Below are 17426 nucleotides of genomic sequence, written 5' to 3' on the forward strand. Positions count from 1 at the left end.
GGTGGGTGGATGGATGGATGGATGGATGGGTTGATGAGATGGGATGGGATGTTATGGCTATGATACTGCCTGGTCAATAGATAACTGCCTCGGAATACTCGGTGAGACATTTTATGTATTCTTTCAGATGTACAATCTGACACCGGAAGACGATGTTCTGATTTCCGGGGCAAGCCGGTGCTCCTGCCCCTGGGAGTCTGTAGCAGGCAGCTGTGCTCCGGGCCTTAGGGGCTGCCGGTGGGCTCGGGCGGGCCCTGGCAGTGCCCTGTGGTGCTGGCGCCTTCTGACAGCGGGCAGACCTCCTGACACAGAGCCCGTGGAGTGGGCCCCGCCCAGCCATTAATAGGGAGAAAAGCAGAGGCCGGCCTCCCCCAGGCCTCCCAGCGGTCACATGGCTATGAATGGGCGAGAATAAAGGAAATCACCGGGAGGGGTCACTGTAAATCAAAGGGGCATTAGAGAGCGAGAGACATAGGGTCCGGGCAGGGAGGGGCGCCAGCCTGAAAATACCAGCGCAGCCTCCCTGGACAGAAAGAAGAATTGGGGGCGGGGGCACACGGCCCTCCTGGAGCGGGCAGGGGAAAAAGCACAGAGGTGTGCGGCAAAACTTGGAAAGCGAGAGACGCGCCATTCGCCCATTAGAACTTGTCAATAAAAATATTAAAGCTGGAGTGTGAGTGCCGGCTTAGAGCGTGTGCCCCTCGGAAGAAACTGGTATGATACACGTTCATGGTCAGATCAAGACAAGCGATTGGTTGCACACACTCACTGGCATACATTTACGCCATATATGTGTATTTATTTATTTTCAAATATTATGAGTACAATCGTGATTAGGACTCTGCAAATAAGGTAATTTGTAAATGTGTAAAATGAAAAAGATTGGGGTTTTCTGTGCAACCTTTAATTCCTACAGCAGCCCCCCTCCCTCCCCACAGCAACTCACACGCATCACAAACACGGCAGGGTTAGCAGCTTTAGAGTATCCCAAAAATAAATACACGAGTATTTTTTTTCAGCGAAGTAACCACACGACTCTGATGAAATGAGGTTTCTTTTTTCCAGCAGACTGAAAGCTGAGTTTAAAAAAACACGAAGAAGAAAGAAAAGAGATGAGTGGGTGAAGAGAAAAAAAAAACTTTGTTTTGCCTTCGAGGCAATATTTCTGGAGCCAATAGGAATTTAGAACCACCCTCCTTCCCTGCACCATAATTAAAGGCTGTGCTGCTGGACGGAGACACACTCTGCTGCGAGGGAGGAGAGGGAATGATCTCTGAGTGAGCAGGAGGAGGAGAAAAGAGATCTGAGGAGCAGACAGGGGGGAAAGAGGGCGGCTTTCTGGGACCAGAGATTGCTCTGATTACAAGAGGAACTGTGGGGAATCAGAAAGCACTGGAGATTTAACCCTGAAATAAGCAACAAGAGCTCAGTGAAGCAAAAACAGCCAGAAGAGGCTCCGAGAAGCGCAAGGAACTTTGAGGCGCTAGACGGCTTTTAAAGAGCAAAAAAGGCCTCTGGCAAGGCAACCAGGAGCCGGGATTTCGACGGAAGCTCCGAGAACCGCGGCTCCAGGCAGCCAGCAGGGAATGGTGAGCAGCCCGCAGGAACTGTAAGAAGCCGCGGTATCCCACGGGGACTCCTGGCAGCCCACAGCGCCAAGCAGGAGCTACTGGAAACCTGACCATCCACCGAGAGCGCCTAGAAGCTCCTACAAGCCACTCGGATTGTTCCGAAAAGCTACACGGGTCTCGAGGCAGCCAGTAAGAAGTCCGGGAAGCTCCGATCAGCCCCCCAGGAGCTCCTGGAAGCCCTGAGCAGTCAAGTGGAGCGCCTAGAAGCCCCGAGCAGGAGCTCTGTACACGCAGCAGGTTACTCCTAGAAGTCCCGAGCCGCTGTGCTAGGAGAGGATGTGGATGTGAGTGTGTCAGGCGCAGAGACCCACCGAGCTGCCCGACTGACCGAGCCAGGGCCCTCACCGGGGGGAGCTTTGAGGGGAAGATGGCCACCATCCTGACAGACCTGTCCAGCTCGCTGAGCTGCCACGCCGCCTCCAAGGACTCGCCCACGCTGCCCGAGTCCTCGGCCACCGACCTGGGCTACTACAGCACCCACGGCGGGACCCACAGCCCCCATGACTACTTCCAGAACCAGCCCTACTCCCAGCCCATCAACCACTACCCCTACCACCAGTTCAACCTGAACGGGCTGGGGGGCCCGGGCACCTACTCCCCCAAGTCCGAGTATCCCTACGGCGGCGGCTACAGGCAGTACGGGCACTACCGGGAGCCGGCCATGGCGGTGCAGGAGCCGGGTGAGTGAGTGGGGCTGGCGGGGGCAATAGGGCGGAGAGGGGGCGGGGGGCTTGCACTGAGGGGCCAGGAAGTGCCAGGGGCACGGTGCGGGTGCACAGAGGGGAGACTGGGAGGGGGGGGGGGTGATTCAAAGGGGCACCGATGCAGCAATGTTCAGTGTAAAAGAGAGGAAATGGGGCATTTAAATCACGCACAAGAACTAGAAGGCGGCTTCACAGACACACGAGAGTATAACATAGAATTATGTTCTCAAACATATATAAAGATATATTGACACAGAGATAATGGCACATATTTATAAATGGGCACCTACAGTGATAGAAATAAAAACAAACCTAAAAAGAAATCATGAATGCAAGTGGGAGGACCGATACAACGAGAGAATTGCTAAAAAGAAACCGAGAAAGACAGCAAGGGAAACAAACAAAAAAAGATGGAAAATGGAGAGTGGTTTTCAAGAGAGAGAGAAAAGAGAACCAGGCAAGAAGGGAAAGGGAGAGAATGAGAAAAGTGGGTGGTGATAAAGGGAAGGAGGAAGAAAAAACGAAAATCGAGCAGCGAAGAAGAGTAACAAGGTACGGTTGGGTGTCGCGTTTTGCTTGTGCCTCGGTTTGTTTGCTGTTTGCGAGCTCTGGGAAGCAGCCCCGGGGAAGAGGGTGGGGCAGGCGGGGGTTTGTTTCTGCTGTTCCTGCTGTTGTTTTTCCAGTTTCTTCACTTGCCCCTCCGAAGTTAGGCATCTGAGGGATGAGAGGCGGCCTCGGAGCTTCTTTCAGAGACCTGCCTTTCTGACATCAGGAGCCTGTCACTGTGGGCTCACTAGACTGTCTGTGATGTTTCAGAGGTCTATGTGGCTGTAGTAGTCTGTCTCTGTGGGTGCGAAAACCTTCCTCTACAGGTTCAGCAGTCTCCTGGGTGCAGACGCCTGTCTCTGCGGGTGCCCTTCTCTGTGGGTGCAGCAGTCTCCTGGGTGCAGACGCCTGTCTCTGCGGGTGCCCTTCTCTGTGGGTGCAGCAGTCTCCTCGGGGTGCAGAGGCCTGTCTCTGCTGGTTCCCTTCTCTGTGGGTGCAGCAGTCTCTGCGGGTGCCCTTCTCTGTGGGTGCAGCAGTCTCCTCGGGGTGCAGAGGCCTGTCTCTGCAGGCCTGCACTCTCCCCTGTGGGTGCAGGAGCCTCTTTACCTGGAGTCCGTCTCTTCAGACTCATGATTTTGCCTCTGGTCCTAACGTTTGTCTCGTGCTTCGGCTGCAGCCGCCTGTCTCTTTTGATTCATTCGGTAGGCTGTCTCTATGGACCTTGGAGCGGGTCTATGTAGGTCTGCCACTAGGATCAGTAGACGGTCTCTTGGCCATGTCTCTTAGCCTGTCTCTGTGAGAACAGTAGACTGTCTCTGAGAATCGGGGAGCTTGTCTCTGTCGGTCACGGGTCTGGGAGTCTGTCTCTGGGACAGTGGTACGGGCCTGCTGGCGTCACAAGTAGTGGCGAGGAGTCCGGGGCAGGGTTGAGGAGGTCCGCTTGGGTGTCCGGACAGTGAGTTTCGCCCCCCTGGGTATCGGACAGTGTGCAACCCACTGCACGGCTTTGGACAGAGGGGCGCAAACACGGATTGTCGGACAGTGAGATTGGCACCTCAAGGGGTTGAACGGTGTGCCTCACACTACAAGGCAACGGGTAGGGGACACACACCCGGGGTTAGCGCTCGCATCCCAGGGTGTCCGACAGAATGTCGGACGGTGGAGCTCGCACACCGGGGGGCCGGACAGTGGGCCTCGGACAGTGGATCTCGCACCCCAGGGTGCCGGACAGTGGAGCTCGCACCCCAGGGTGCCGGACAATGAAGCTCGCACCCCGGGGTGCCGGGCAGTGGGCCTCGGACGGTGGAGCTCGCACCCCAGGGTGCCGAACAGTGGAGCTCGGACAGTGGATCTCGCACCCCAGGGTGCCGGACAGTGGAGCTCGCACCCAGGGTGCCAGACAGTGGAGCTCGCAGCCTGGGGTGCCGGGCAGTGGGCCTCGGACGGTGGAGCTCGCACCCCAGGGTGCCGGACAGTAGGTGTCACGCGCCGGGGCCCGTGCCCTCCCCCTCCACCCTCCGAGACGCGTCCAGTATGGGGTACCCTGCTGCTGGGACAGGGGGCTCCCCTCACACACACAGCTCGTGCATGCAATGTGTGCGGGGGTCGGGGTCCGCCCGGGGGATGCGGCAGGTGAGGGGTCGTCTTGGAAAAGCAGCTCTTTGAGTCTGGCCGGGTCGGTAGGAGCTGTCTTGGGTCAGGTGCGAGTTAGGATTGGTTTTGTGACTGCGGGCTCCAGACACCGAGCTCAGAGCGCGGGACATCGGGGGTGGAGGGCGTGTTTGGGGGGCTCATCTGTGCCCAGACATACATAATCAGATGACACGCACATTAAAGCCTCACAGACCAGCGAGGCAGGCCTTGAAGGGAGAACACGCCGGAGGAAATGAATGAAAAGGAATGAGGTTGTGTGTGGAATGTTATATTGTTGGTTGCTGTGTAATTATAAAGCGCCTTGAGGCCCCTTCACAGCGCTAGAGCGAGAGGTCAGGGGGCTGGAAAGGACAGAGCAGAGAAGAATGACAGAAAAAGGGAACGTGGAAAGAGCGTGTGGGTAAAATAATTGTTCTCAAAATTAGGCAAAAAGACAGACGCTCAAAGAGAAACAAGCATTGGCAAAGCCCGACGTTCCGTCTTTGTTAAGGCTTGTTTTGTTTTGGCGTGGTTTTTGCTAAATGTCATTGTTGGGGGAGCTGTTGTACCCTCTTCAATCTAAAATAGTTCCTTGGTCCCAGAAAGCACACATTGCCACAGTAGACCCCGGTACTGAAGGAACTCCTTTGTGTGTGAATGCGCCCCCTGTGAAGTGCAGAATCTCGTCACTCACAGTGAAGTCAGCCGATGGTTGAAGTGGACTGACCCATGCAGCAGTGTGCAGAAGAAAATAATATTCACACAACTGACCAATGAATGAAGAGGACTGACTAAAAGCCAGTAGAAGTACAGTATACACATTATTGTAATACAACCAAAAGGTCTTGGCTAGCACCAGACCTATTAACAAGAATGGACAGATGGACAATCAGATGAAAGGAAAAGATGCACAAGAGATGGCGAGGACAACCAGAAATGTGATACAATAAAGGACAAGCTTTTAGGAAAGGAGTACGGGCAGTAAAAGGTGGGCAGGCAATTTCCAAGCACAAATGCAAAATGATGGACAGAATACAGAACTATGTCATACATTCACCACAGTACAGAGATCCGGGCCTAAATCCCACAAGGAACAGGGTCAAGACTGATTTGCATATGGCTGGGTCCAAACTGGGGTGGTGTGGTGAGCCGAAGAATTATGGATTTAACCCAGATCCTTGTGACTGGGGGTGAATGTTTGCATTGTCCAGCATTCCGTCCATCAATTGTTTCTTTTGCAATTCCCAAGCACAGACACAGGCACAGACATAAGCTTGCTCTGGGAATGGAAATACAAATGTTAAAAATGTAAGCCGAATTAAAAGCAAGAGTCAGAAAGAAAGCGGGAAAATGAAAATAAATAGTAAAAAGAAAGCAACAGAGATGGAGTGAAAAGACAGAAAGCAAAAAAAACAACTGGGAATGAAAAAAGAGGATATGAGGATGAACATGGTTACTTTGCTCTAAAGACAGAGAAAAAACAAGCGTAAAAGAGGGGAATAAAAATAAATAATACTCAAAATAATTCGGAAGTTACAGCAAAAGGTAAAAACAATACATGGGTATAGATTAAAAATGTGATTAGATGAGAAGAGGGCAGGTAACTTGAAAAGAGTGAGAATAGGGTTAGAGAGTTTGTTAAAAAAAGGAGGAAAGTGGGAACATCGTAAGGAAAAAAACAGTGAACAAAGAAAGGACGGATAAAGGAGCCACGAGTGACAGCACATATTAATAACAACCGAGAGAGACAGGAAAACTAAGCAAAAACATTAGACAGAGGGAAAAAAAGATAAAAAAGAAGGGGCACAAACTGAAAAGAAGAAAGAGAGAAGGAGAAAATGATCCCACAGAGAGCAGACAGCAAGATGGAGGGACCACAGTGGGAAAGGAGAGCAATAAAGAAAGAGGGTAAACAGTTGGGAAAAAAGAGGAATAAAGTCGCTGGTTAAAGGGCTGCAATTACAGATCCCACGACTTGCTTCAGAATTACATCCCAGAAAATATCCATCGAGATGCAACTCACCAGATCAGGGAAAGAGTTACTGCTCTCAGAAAATAACCTCCAAGACACAGCTCACATGAAATGGCTACAGAATTACAGCTCTAACAAAATACATACAGCTCAAGCAATTTATCGGCAGAATTCGACATCTCACACAGTAACTACTGAATTACATCTCATTATATGTAGCTGTAGAATTTTAGCTCTCACTGAATACTTAGAGCCACAGCTCAAATTACAGCTCGCACACAATAGCTACTGGGAACCCGCTCATACGAAACCGCTCCTAAATAAAGCTGGCACTAAATTGTTAGCAAGTTACAGCACACACAAAATCATTGCTGAGACACAGCTCACGCAAAATAGCTGCCGAGGTACCACATACACAACATTTCTGCTGATACAATTCACACAAAATAGCTGCTGAGACCGCTCATACTAATAGATACTGAGATACAGCTCACGCAAAATAACTGCTGAGATATAACTCACGCAAAAAAGCTGCTGAGATACAGCTCATACAAAATCACTGCTGAGATACAGCTCACGCAAAATAGCTGATGAGATACAGTTCACACAAAATAGCTGCTGAGATACAGCTCACACGAAATAGCTGCTGAGATACAGCTCATGCAAAATAGCTGCTGAGATACAGCTCATGCAAAATAGCTGCTGAGATACAGCTCATACTAATAGCTGCTTAATTCTAGGATTGTACTGATGAATATCGACCCGCAGGATATCATGGTACCAACCTATCAAGATATGAAGTGCCTATAGGGAGGTGTAGATGTACTATTCCACATCTGCGCACCTTGAAGATATATGTACTACTGGGGTAGCTACAAGTATGTGGAGTCAAGTTTAGAAAAATTAGACTTTCCTTTTGATGTTTTTTCCAATATTTTGTCCCATGGATATTCTCGGGTGGATATCCAGGGTTCACACCAGGCACAGCTCACATCCCCTGCACAGCTCAGATTCTAGTCACCCTGCCCTGTTTTTGATGGGAGAGCCCCCCCCCCCCCCCCACCTCCTACCCCCGCATGTTGGTCATCACTCGTGAGGGGCTGGTTCTGGGAAGCGTCGAGGGACCCCCACCGAGTCCGTGACACGGCGGTGGTGTCTCCCACGGAGGGAGTGTTTGACCCTGAAAACCGGGACATGGTCAAAGGCAGGGAGCCGGGCTCGGTCACGCAGCCCCTGGCCCCAGGGTACCAGAGGTGGGCACAGAGGCCACGCCCACCATGGATGGGAGTGTGTGGTCGGTGGATGGAGGTGATGGGGTGCGGTGGGAGAAGGAGGCAGAGGGAACGGGGCTCGGGGCTCCGGCAGAGACGAAGACAAAGCCAGGGCAGGGGGAGGGAGAGAGAGAAGGAAATAGAACGGGTGGGAGAGGAGCATGGGAAGGAAGAGAGGGCGCGGGGGAGGGGAGTTAACACGAGGGGGCGCAAGAGAGGGTGGCGAGAACAATGGAAGTAAGGAAGGAGTATGTATGAACAACGTGAGAGAGGGGGAAGCGAGGGAGAAGTTGTGAGGAGGGCCGGAATGGGGGTGGAGGGGGAAAGGACACGAGAGGGAGAAAGAGTGTTTAAAGATGCGAGAGGAAGGACAAGGGCGCAGAGGGTAAGTAGAGAGAGAAGGGTGAGGAAAGAGGAGACGATGGACAGGAGAGAGGGCGAAAGGAAAAGAAGAAGAGAGAAGGCAGTGGTGGGTGGGAAGGGAACAGGAAGTGTGAGACCAATAAAGGTGACTAAAGCAAGACAGGGGGAGGAAGGGGGCAGAACTGTGAGGAGGAGTGAAAAGAGACAACGGAGGGAGAGGAAGCCCTGGGTGGAGAGGGCGAAGTGAACTAGAAGATAGAGGGAGATGAGTGGGATGGTCCGAGCTAGAGATGGGAGTAGGAGGGAGGAGAGGAAGTGGGAAGAATGAAAGAGGAAGGCAAAGGAGAGGAAAACGTTCCAAGAATGAGGAAGGGAAGCGAGAGCCTGATATGTTCAGACTCAAGGCAAGAGAGAAAGGATACCAGGGTGAGGAGGAAAGGGTGCACGACCAGTGGTGGGGTGGGCTTTAGAGACTGGGTCTGTCAGGTTCCCGCATCTTCTATCCCCTGGACTCCCTCCTCGCCGAGGAGGGTCCTGGCCTCTCTGCCCTGCTGCACCTCTGGGCCAGAAGTGGCCTCTGCTTTCACTTCTCAAGGAGAGGTACCGCCGGGGCAGGACTTAAGAGGCCCGACTGACACCTGTGTTTTATAGAGGCCTGTCAGCCTGGCTCACCTGTGTGCCTGTAACACACCTCACAGGGTCTCAAGAGGCCTGGCTCACCTCTGTGTGCCTGTAACACATCTCATAAATTCTGAAGATACCTGCCTGCCTGGCTCACCTCTGTGTGCCTGTAAAACATCTCACAGAGTCCGAAAAGGCCTGGCTCACCCCTGTGTGCCTGTAACGCACCTCACAGGGTCTGAAGAGACCTGTCTACAAGGCTCACCTGTGTGCCTGTAACACACCTCACAGGGTCTGCAGAGGCCAGTCTAAATGGCTCACCTGTGTGCCTGTAACACACCTCACAGGGTCTCAAGAGGCCAGTCTACATGGCTCACCTGTGTTCCTGTAACACACCTCACAGGGTCTCAAGAGGCCTGGCTCACCTCTGTGTGCCTGTAACACATCTCATAAATTCTGAAGATGCCTGCCTGCCTGGCTCACCTCTGTGTGCCTGTAAAACATCTCACAGGGTCTGAAGAGGCATGGCTCACCTCTGTGTGCCTGTAACACACCTCACCGGGTCAGAATAGGCCTGCCTGCCTGGCTCACCTCTGGGTGCCTACAACACACCTCACAGGGTCTGAAGAGGCCTGCCTGCCTGGCTGGCTCATGTGTGTGGGCCTGTAACACATCTCACAGGGTCTGAAGAGGCCTGCCTGTCTAGCTCGCCTCTGTGTGCCTGTAACACATCTCACAGGGACTGAAGAGGCCTGCCTGTCTGGCTCGCCCCTGTGTGCCTGCAACACACCTCACAGGGTCTGAAGAGTCCTGCCTGGCTCATGTGTGTGGGCCTGTAACACACCTCACAGGGCCTGAAGAGGCCTGGCTCACCTCTGTGTGCCTGTAACACATCTCACATGGTCTGAAGAGGCCTGCCTGCCTAGCTCACCTCTGTGTGCCTGCAAAACACCTCACAGGGTCTGAACGGGCCTGTCTGCCTGCTCTTTGGTGTGGGCCTGTAACACCTCTCATAAGGTCTAAAGACGCCTGTCTGCCTGGCTCACCTCTGTGTGCTTGTAACACACCTCACAGAGTCTTAAGAGGCCTGCCTAGTTGGCTCACCCCCATTACTGTAACACACCTCACAATGTGGGAAGAGGTCTGTCTGCCTGTTTCACCTAAGTTCGTGGGATCTAGTGCGAAGCCTGAATGCCCAGCTCTCCGCTTTCAGTCTGGGACAGGTTGTCATCGGGTCTGAGGCTGGTGTGTCTCATGCGCTCCCCTTCGACCCCGGTTCTTCTTACATTTGAAACTGCTGCAACCGGGTCAAAAAGTCAGCCTGCTTGTCCTTCTTCAGACATGTATGTGACTAAAATGTATCGAGTTTCAGCCTCACTACAGTTTAATTACACGTGTAAACTCCAGGCAGCTTTGGCTGACTCTCACCTCATCTCGCAATCCAGCCCTGATATGTGGGGAATGCAGAACAATGTCATACATTCACCTCAGTAGAGATCTGGGCCTAAATCCTTAGTTTTTTGCTCTCCACGCGAACCTAGCCATATGCAAATTAGTCTTGACCCTGCACCCAATGGGAAGAGTCCAGCTAGGACTGCCAGTCCAAGTCGCAGTGACAAAAACAAAAAGAACAATTGATGGACAGAATGCAGAACAATGTCATACATTCACCCCAGTACAGAGATCAGGGCCTAAATCCATCGTTTTTCTGCTCCCCATGCCATTGCAGTTTGAACCCAGACATATGCAAATTAGTCTTGACCCTGCGCCCAATGGGAACAAGCCAGTCCGAATTGCGCAGTCTGCCAGTTCTCTGGGATGGGTGGAAGGAATGTCTGTCCTGGGATCTGTCTGCTGTAGAGTGCTCTCTGTTTAGGGCAGTCGAAATTGGTTGTCAATGTAACCCTGGAGCTTTGGACAGTCACCGCCCTAGACAGTTCCAGCAGCATTGTCTCTTCTGTTGGGGTGTCCTGGCGTCTGTCTCGCCTGGAATGTCTGCCTGTGCCTAGGGTTCTGCAGCCTGCTTGGGTGGTGTGCGTGGGTCTGTCTGTCTTTGCTGTCTCTGTGCGCTCTGCGGCCTGCTGTCTCTGTGCACTCTAGAGTTCTCCAGTAGGTGTTTGTGTGTTAGCCTCGACCAGCCGTGTGTCTGTCCCGGGCTTTGCCCTGCTTTCGTGGGAGCTGGCTGTTTGCTCTCTAAAGTCTCATGGGCTTATCCGTGAGTCCGCCGTGAGCTCTGCCTGCCTGTCCTGACCTGTGCGGCTCCTTGGGTCCGGCGGGGAGCTCCGTCAGAGCTTTGTCTGTATGCACGTCTTTGTTGTTAACTTTACCTCCCTCTGGGTGCGTTAGTTGGCCGTGCTGTGTGTGTCTGTTTTGCTTCTGTACTGTGTCTTGTCTCTGCGTCTGCCTGTCGTGCTCCCACCGCCCCCGGTGGGTTTTTCAAGTCTTCTTCCAAGTCTTGTTTTTATTGCTAAGTTTACCCCAATGGTGCAGCAGGTGCAGTAGCACCGGGGCACAGGAATGTGTCTGGCCTTCTGCACCCTACATATACATATCTTTACTATACGACAACGGCTGAGTGTGTGGGGTTGGGGGGAGGGGCTGCATGTCCCATGCCTGCATGAGAGGCGGGCCCATGGTACCCTTGTTATAAACTGGCTCTTGCCTCTGCCCAGTACCCCGAGCCCTGTCTCACCCCCTGCGCGCTGTTCATTGGCAGTTTCTCTTCAGCTCTGTCTTTGTTAATAACATTATATGCCGCTTGTGTGCTGTTAACTGGCTGTCTCTCCGATTGTCTGTCCATTTTACTTTTTCCCTGTGCTCTGGTCTGTCTTGCCTGCCTCTGTGATGTTTACTGACGTTGTCTCTCTTCAGCTCCGACTTTACTGTTCTTGTTAATTTTACCCCCTCTGTGTTTTGCTCCTGGGCTATTCCTCCCCTGTGGATCTGTGTTTGCTTCTGTCCTGTGCCTTGGCTCGGTCTCTTGCTATCTTAGCTACCCTGTTCATTTCATTGGCTGTGTCCCCTTCTGTGCCTCTGTCTTTGCCAGTCGCCTCCTCCTGTGCCATATTGTGTCTTCCCTCCCTCTGTTCTGTTTATTGACCCCCCATCGCCTCTGATCTCTCTCTTTGGAAAGATGGATGTGGCTTTTTGTTCCACCTAGGCCTCCGTAGGTTCAAATTTTCTATCATAACTAGTGGACATGCAGGAATCAGGAGGACATAGGTTCCATAAGTTCCCTGCACAGCCACACTCCTCTGATTCCTCCACTGTGATTTAAAAAAGGCGGTGTCTCCTCTTTCCAAGATCAATGGCCCACGGGCAGTGGGGCTTATTTACAAGTCCCTTGCGCCGCAGGTGCGTCACGTTTCATATGGTAATAGGGGGCAGATTTACAATAACAGGCGCATCCCTGCATATCAGCAGGGATGCGCCAGTTATTTTGTGTCACAGCAGACACGTCTTGCGCCACCATGGATGCACCGCATTTAAAATGCGGCGTACCATGGCGCAAGAATAGACACATGCGTGACATATCTGATGCCATAAAGGTGACGCAGTGGTGGAATTGTGTCGCAAGCGCGACGCAACTCTAGCACTGCTCGGAGACCCTATACTAGCTGTGCTGCATCATTCCTTACTCCTGCTTCAAGCGGGCGTAAGGTTTTGACGCAGCCGGGTCAGAAAAGTGACTGAGTGAATTCTTGTAGATATCACTCTGCCACTTTCCCGAGGCGTTCTTGGGCCGTAACACCCCCCTCCCGCCCCCCCTGTGCCGGAAAGCCCACATGTGGCGCAGGGCTTTACAACGTGACGCATCTCCCTAGATGCGCCACGTTGTAAATAAACCGCACCATGGCGCGGGCTTTGCGCCGCCGCTCCGTCACAAAAGTGACGCAACGGCGGCGCAAATGTGGCGTACGGGACTTGTAAATCTGCCCCAAAGTGACCGACCGGCGGTTCGAGGGGCTTGTAATTATGCGCACGTGTGTCCTGAGAGTAGGAGGGGGGGGGGCCTTCATCTCATTTCATGTCGCCGAGATGCTAGTGCTGAGCATTTTCGCACAATAAAATCCATTCTGGGTATTGTAGTCCTGGTGCGCTGACACTGTGCCCATTAGACAAATGCCGAGGCTTTGTGGGCGAGGAGCACAAGGACGTGTAAAGTGTCTGAGGTGACATGGAGTGAGGTGGCCTCTCCATCCATGGCAACTTCTTGTAACGTTTGCGCTTTTTGGACCCTGTGTATGGCGTGTGCCTGTCTCTTGCCACAACCCTGAGCGCCCGGTACTAAATATGGGCTCTTTTCAGTTACAGTGAAGGAGGAGCCGGAGCCCGAGGTGAGGATGGTGAACGGGAAGCCCAAAAAGATCCGGAAACCCAGGACCATCTACTCGAGCTACCAGCTGGCCGCCCTGCAGAGGAGGTTCCAGAAGGCGCAGTACCTGGCGCTGCCAGAGAGGGCAGAGTTGGCCGCCCAGCTCGGGCTCACCCAGACCCAGGTGAGCGGGGGCGCCTGTGAACCCATTGTGGAGGGGAGGGCTGCGGCTGCGCATTTATCAGCAGGGGTAAGATGGGTGGCAGAAACCATATGCTTGAATCGAAGGACAACCCCGTTTATATTCCAGACATACGCAAAGTCCAAGAAGAGGGCCCAAGCATCTGGAAAGGGAGGCTGGGGAACGTCTATTATAGGGAAGTAAACAAAGGGACAAATGCAATATGTAAAGAGGGGCAAACCATTCACATGGGGGGTGGGGCAAAACAAACCCAACAACAGATGTGGAAACAAGCCACATAAAAAGGAGATAAAGCTTTTTGCCTGCCTCCTATGTAATGCAATTTTCCTTCTGTTTTTTAACAGTGTGTATGTAAAGCGCTCTGACACCTACGGGTCAGGCTAGCGCTATATAAAACTTTTAAAATTAAAATAAAGCCAGAGGAAGATTGCCATTGAACAACCAAACAACAAGTCAGCAAATATATCAAAGATAACTGGGGGAGGGGGATCGTGGGTCAATCCAACGAAGGGAGAGTTGCATAACAGCAACATCTATAGGAAGAGGGACATAGTAATATCTAGGCAGGGGGAGAGGCTTCGTCCACTGTATTTGGGTGTAATCGTCAGTTCGCGCTTTGCTCCTTGCCCAGTGTTTGTCCAGTGTTCTCATGTCTGGTTCTTCTCTTTAGGTGAAGATCTGGTTCCAGAACCGGCGCTCCAAGTTCAAGAAGCTGTACAAGAACGGTGAGGTCCCTGGCATGGAGCACAGCCCCGACAACAGCGACAGCATGGCCTGCAACTCCCCCGCCTCTCCCACCACTTGGGACAATAACACCCCTAGCCGGGTGCAGCACCCGCAAGCCCAGCCGCTCCCACACAACTCCTCGCCCAGCTACCTTGAGGACTACAACCCCTGGTACCACCACCCACAGAACTTGTCGGGGCCTCACTTGCAGCCGCCCGGCGCCATGCACCATACACCCCCTGGCACAGGGGCGGTGTACTAGCAAGCTGCTGTATGCTGGACTTCACAGCACAAAGAGATAATAGACTCCGTGCTGGCCCAAACCATGTTCTGGCAGGACAGACAAACCCCCCTTCCATTCTCAGGAAGAACTAGGCCTTCCCCAAAAATGGTACCAGCAGCTTGAGGAGAGGGGCCAGCCACTGGAGCTTGTCACGAGACTCCGCCATGTTCCACCGCTTGCCTTACCAAGAGGCCTTTGTTCTCTATGTCAAAGCAGATATCTCCAGAGCCAACCCCTGAAGCTCAATGCCACTTGTTGTCACTGAGGGATTGGCCTACATCTGCCTAGCATTACTCATGGCAAGAGTCAGCACTGTCAACAATGAGGCCAAGATTATTGGATTCAACACGTCAAGCCAGTGGGGATGCAGGGTCTGGACAAAAGTGGTAATGGGTCTGGTCATCGCCCCAACCAGAAACAAGTGAGAAAACAAGTTGTGAAAACTTGGTGGTATATAAGCTGCACGTTGTTTAAGATCTGTGGTGTCATTGTCTTTGATCACTTACTGTAAAATATCTAGAGGTGTAAAGGGAAAACGACTCCATCCCAAATTCCTCTCAACTCTTCGATCTTGCGCAGTTACCAAGTCCAGGACTGCGAAGATCGGGGCATTGAGTTACAGTCACACAGAGGGCATTTATGACTAAGGGAAAGAAAAAAAGAGAAGGAAAACATGAGAAGGAAAGACAAAAAGTGAAAGACGCACAGAACTGAAAATGCAAATCAAGGAAAAAAGAAAAGAACAGAAAAAGACGAGGATAGCAAGAGAAGAAAAAGGAACCATGGTGAACAAAGAGAAAAAAATCCCTTTTTATTATAATATTTAAATAAAACAATGATTCAGGAAAGGTTAACTTATTTTTTGTATGCTATTATTGTTGTTAGTTTAGCTGTATGGCTCATAGGTGGGTCCAGAAAAAGGCTGGGGACTGATGCAGAAATTATTTTGCTAAATTTTCAAAATCCTATCTTGAATATTTAAAAGAAAGTGTATTTTTTGATAAGGTTCATTTTACATGTGAATCACACACAGGTTTTTCTATAAATGTCCCCTTGTAGCAATTGCCACGTGGCCCACAGGTGCCTTGGTCTGTATGCCTGCTAGATGCAACAGGCAGCTCTCCTGCTCCCTGCCTCTAGGAGAGTAGGGTCAGAGGGGCACCAACTTATTGCCTTTCTCTCTGCTTCTTATCGAAAGGAAAGCATTATGTAAAAATGTTAATAAAGCCTTTTTGACTTGAAAAAAGTATGATTGATACTGTCTGTGGATACTTTCTGTGTATTGAGTGAGTTAAACAAACCTAGGACACGTGTTATTCACACAAAGAGGTCATTACCCAGAATGCAGCTTGCTCGCCCTATGTTTGGGAGTAAACAGGGTGGAGGTTGGAGTTGGGAATCCAGGACGCTCAGTCATAGAAATGGAATCAGCGTGCTCGGTACTTTCGTCCAACTCCAGCTCCACCCTCTGAGTTCTCCCAACTCTATATGTGTCTCCGTGCCCCGGGTGTGACCACCACACCCACCGGACTCCACCCAAGAGGGAGTCACTGAGGCGCTGAGCTGGGGTGAGAGGAGGTCTGAGGCGGCAGAGGGCGGGATCTTTTGTTGGCACAATACACAGTTTTTCCACTTCTCCCAAACCTGTGTGTCACGGCGCGAGTCCTTTGAGGACATTTCCACTCACTCTTTAAGTAGGTCAGGAGATGGCGCGTTGGGAGTGGCGTCCAACTCACCTTCGAATCATAGGCAACAACAGCCAACAACATCAAACATTATCCAATGATAAAAGCTTTTCAACCCCACCAGAGACTGCCTCAAATCCAACCCCGATGAACAAGAAACCACCACAGGCCTGGAGGGACCTGAGAGTGAGAGTGGGTGCTCTTCAGTAGAGGTTGAATGCCTGGACCCCAACTGAGAACTTCATGCAGGCAGGGTTTGTGTATTTTCCCAATTCCATGGTGCTGGGTCCCTCTTGGAAGAGCAGGTGTGGAGGATTCCCTCTGTTCAGGGCCTGGCCTTTTGATTTTCTGGTAGTGGCAGATGGACACATCCCCAGCTGCAGTTTCCTGACTTTGGTGTACCATAAACTTGATCCCATGAATGTACCTAGGGAACATCACGAGCCTCCTTAGACCACACTGGCGAATATAGCCAGACCGGCCATGTATCCTATAGTTAGTGGGGGATTGAGGGGCACATGGGTGAGGGGAGATTGAGAAGGACAGAGCAATTGGTGGCTGGTTTTGGAAGGTCGATGGCTGGTGCCTGGGCATCCAGCACCCCTGAGCTTATGTCTGCAGGAAATGGAGAAAGAAAGGGAGAGGATCAAAAGAAAGGGACAGGGAGGGGGCGGGCTGGCTTGAACAGTTTTTGAAGGGTGGCTTTTGGGTCCTAGTCCGGCCCTGTAGACAAACTCTTCAAGTTCACAACTCTGACTTGCTCCTCTATGCGTTGAACTTTATTTGAATCATGAATCGGAGAGTCAGCAGACCTGAAAGCAAAGGAATAATACGCCCCCATGAAGTTCCCACCTTTTGTTATTCTTGTATGGAGGGGTAGGTTTTCCTTGGCTTCACTCCTTTTATTTTCTATCAGAAGACTTCCCCTGAATTACCACCCTCCCCCCCATTCCAAAAGAAAACCCACTTGCTTCCCTTCAACTATACGCCAGCCTTCCCTGTCCTATGCATACCTGCCTTTTTTAAATGTAAAACACTTTGTGTATTTTCGCTTATTATTTTCAGAACTGCTTTGTCCTGCTGGCCTCTCAACTTCTCAGCTGACAGAGTACTGCCATTCCCTTTTTTTTCATTAAAACGACTATTTATTTTAACCAAAACAACTTTTTTTTACTTTATTCCCTCCTCTGGTTTGTATTAAATGTTTATTTTTTTATGGGCATAGTTCTTGCTGTAATTGGTAAAGCAAGCGGTTGAGGGGAGTACGAAGTATGTGAATTGTTTGGCCTGAGTGCAGTAAAAGAGGATTCATGTGAACAGTAGTAGTTTAAGAAATGGTGGATGAAGGTGGTGGCATCAGATAAGTGCATGGTGACAGAGGCTCATGTAGATCAGACTGGTTAGTTGTAGGTTTGCTTCTAATGTATATGGGGCAAGTGAAGCGATACTAGGCCATCCAATATGGACCGATGACT

At 51.4% G+C, this 17426-nt stretch overlaps 1 protein-coding gene across 1 annotated transcript; it reads left to right on the forward strand.

Moving 5' to 3' along the window:
• The first annotated feature begins 1236 nt into the window (after positions 1-1236).
• On the forward strand, positions 1237-14989 carry DLX3 (distal-less homeobox 3). The gene is made up of 3 exons (XM_086923968.1): positions 1237-2311; positions 13049-13239; positions 13928-14989. The coding sequence occupies exons 1-3, from the start codon at positions 1999-2001 to the stop codon at positions 14243-14245; spliced, it is 822 nt and encodes a 273-aa protein (XP_086780094.1). The 5' UTR covers positions 1237-1998; the 3' UTR covers positions 14246-14989.
• Positions 14990-17426: the final 2437 nt, after the last annotated feature.

The sequence above is a fragment of the Lissotriton vulgaris genome, chromosome 5 (genome assembly GCF_964263255.1).
Source record: "Lissotriton vulgaris chromosome 5, aLisVul1.2, whole genome shotgun sequence".
NCBI classification, from domain to species: Eukaryota; Metazoa; Chordata; class Amphibia; order Caudata; family Salamandridae; genus Lissotriton; species Lissotriton vulgaris.

Coding starts and splice junctions, on each gene's coding strand:
- DLX3 (XM_086923968.1), top strand. CDS start 1,999: ATGGCCACCATCCTGACAGACCTGTCCAGCTCGCTGAGCTGCCACGCC. Junction 2,312..13,048: donor CATGGCGGTGCAGGAGCCGG/GTGAGTGAGTGG, acceptor GGCTCTTTTCAG/TTACAGTGAAGGAGGAGCCG. Junction 13,240..13,927: donor TCGGGCTCACCCAGACCCAG/GTGAGCGGGGGC, acceptor TCTTCTCTTTAG/GTGAAGATCTGGTTCCAGAA.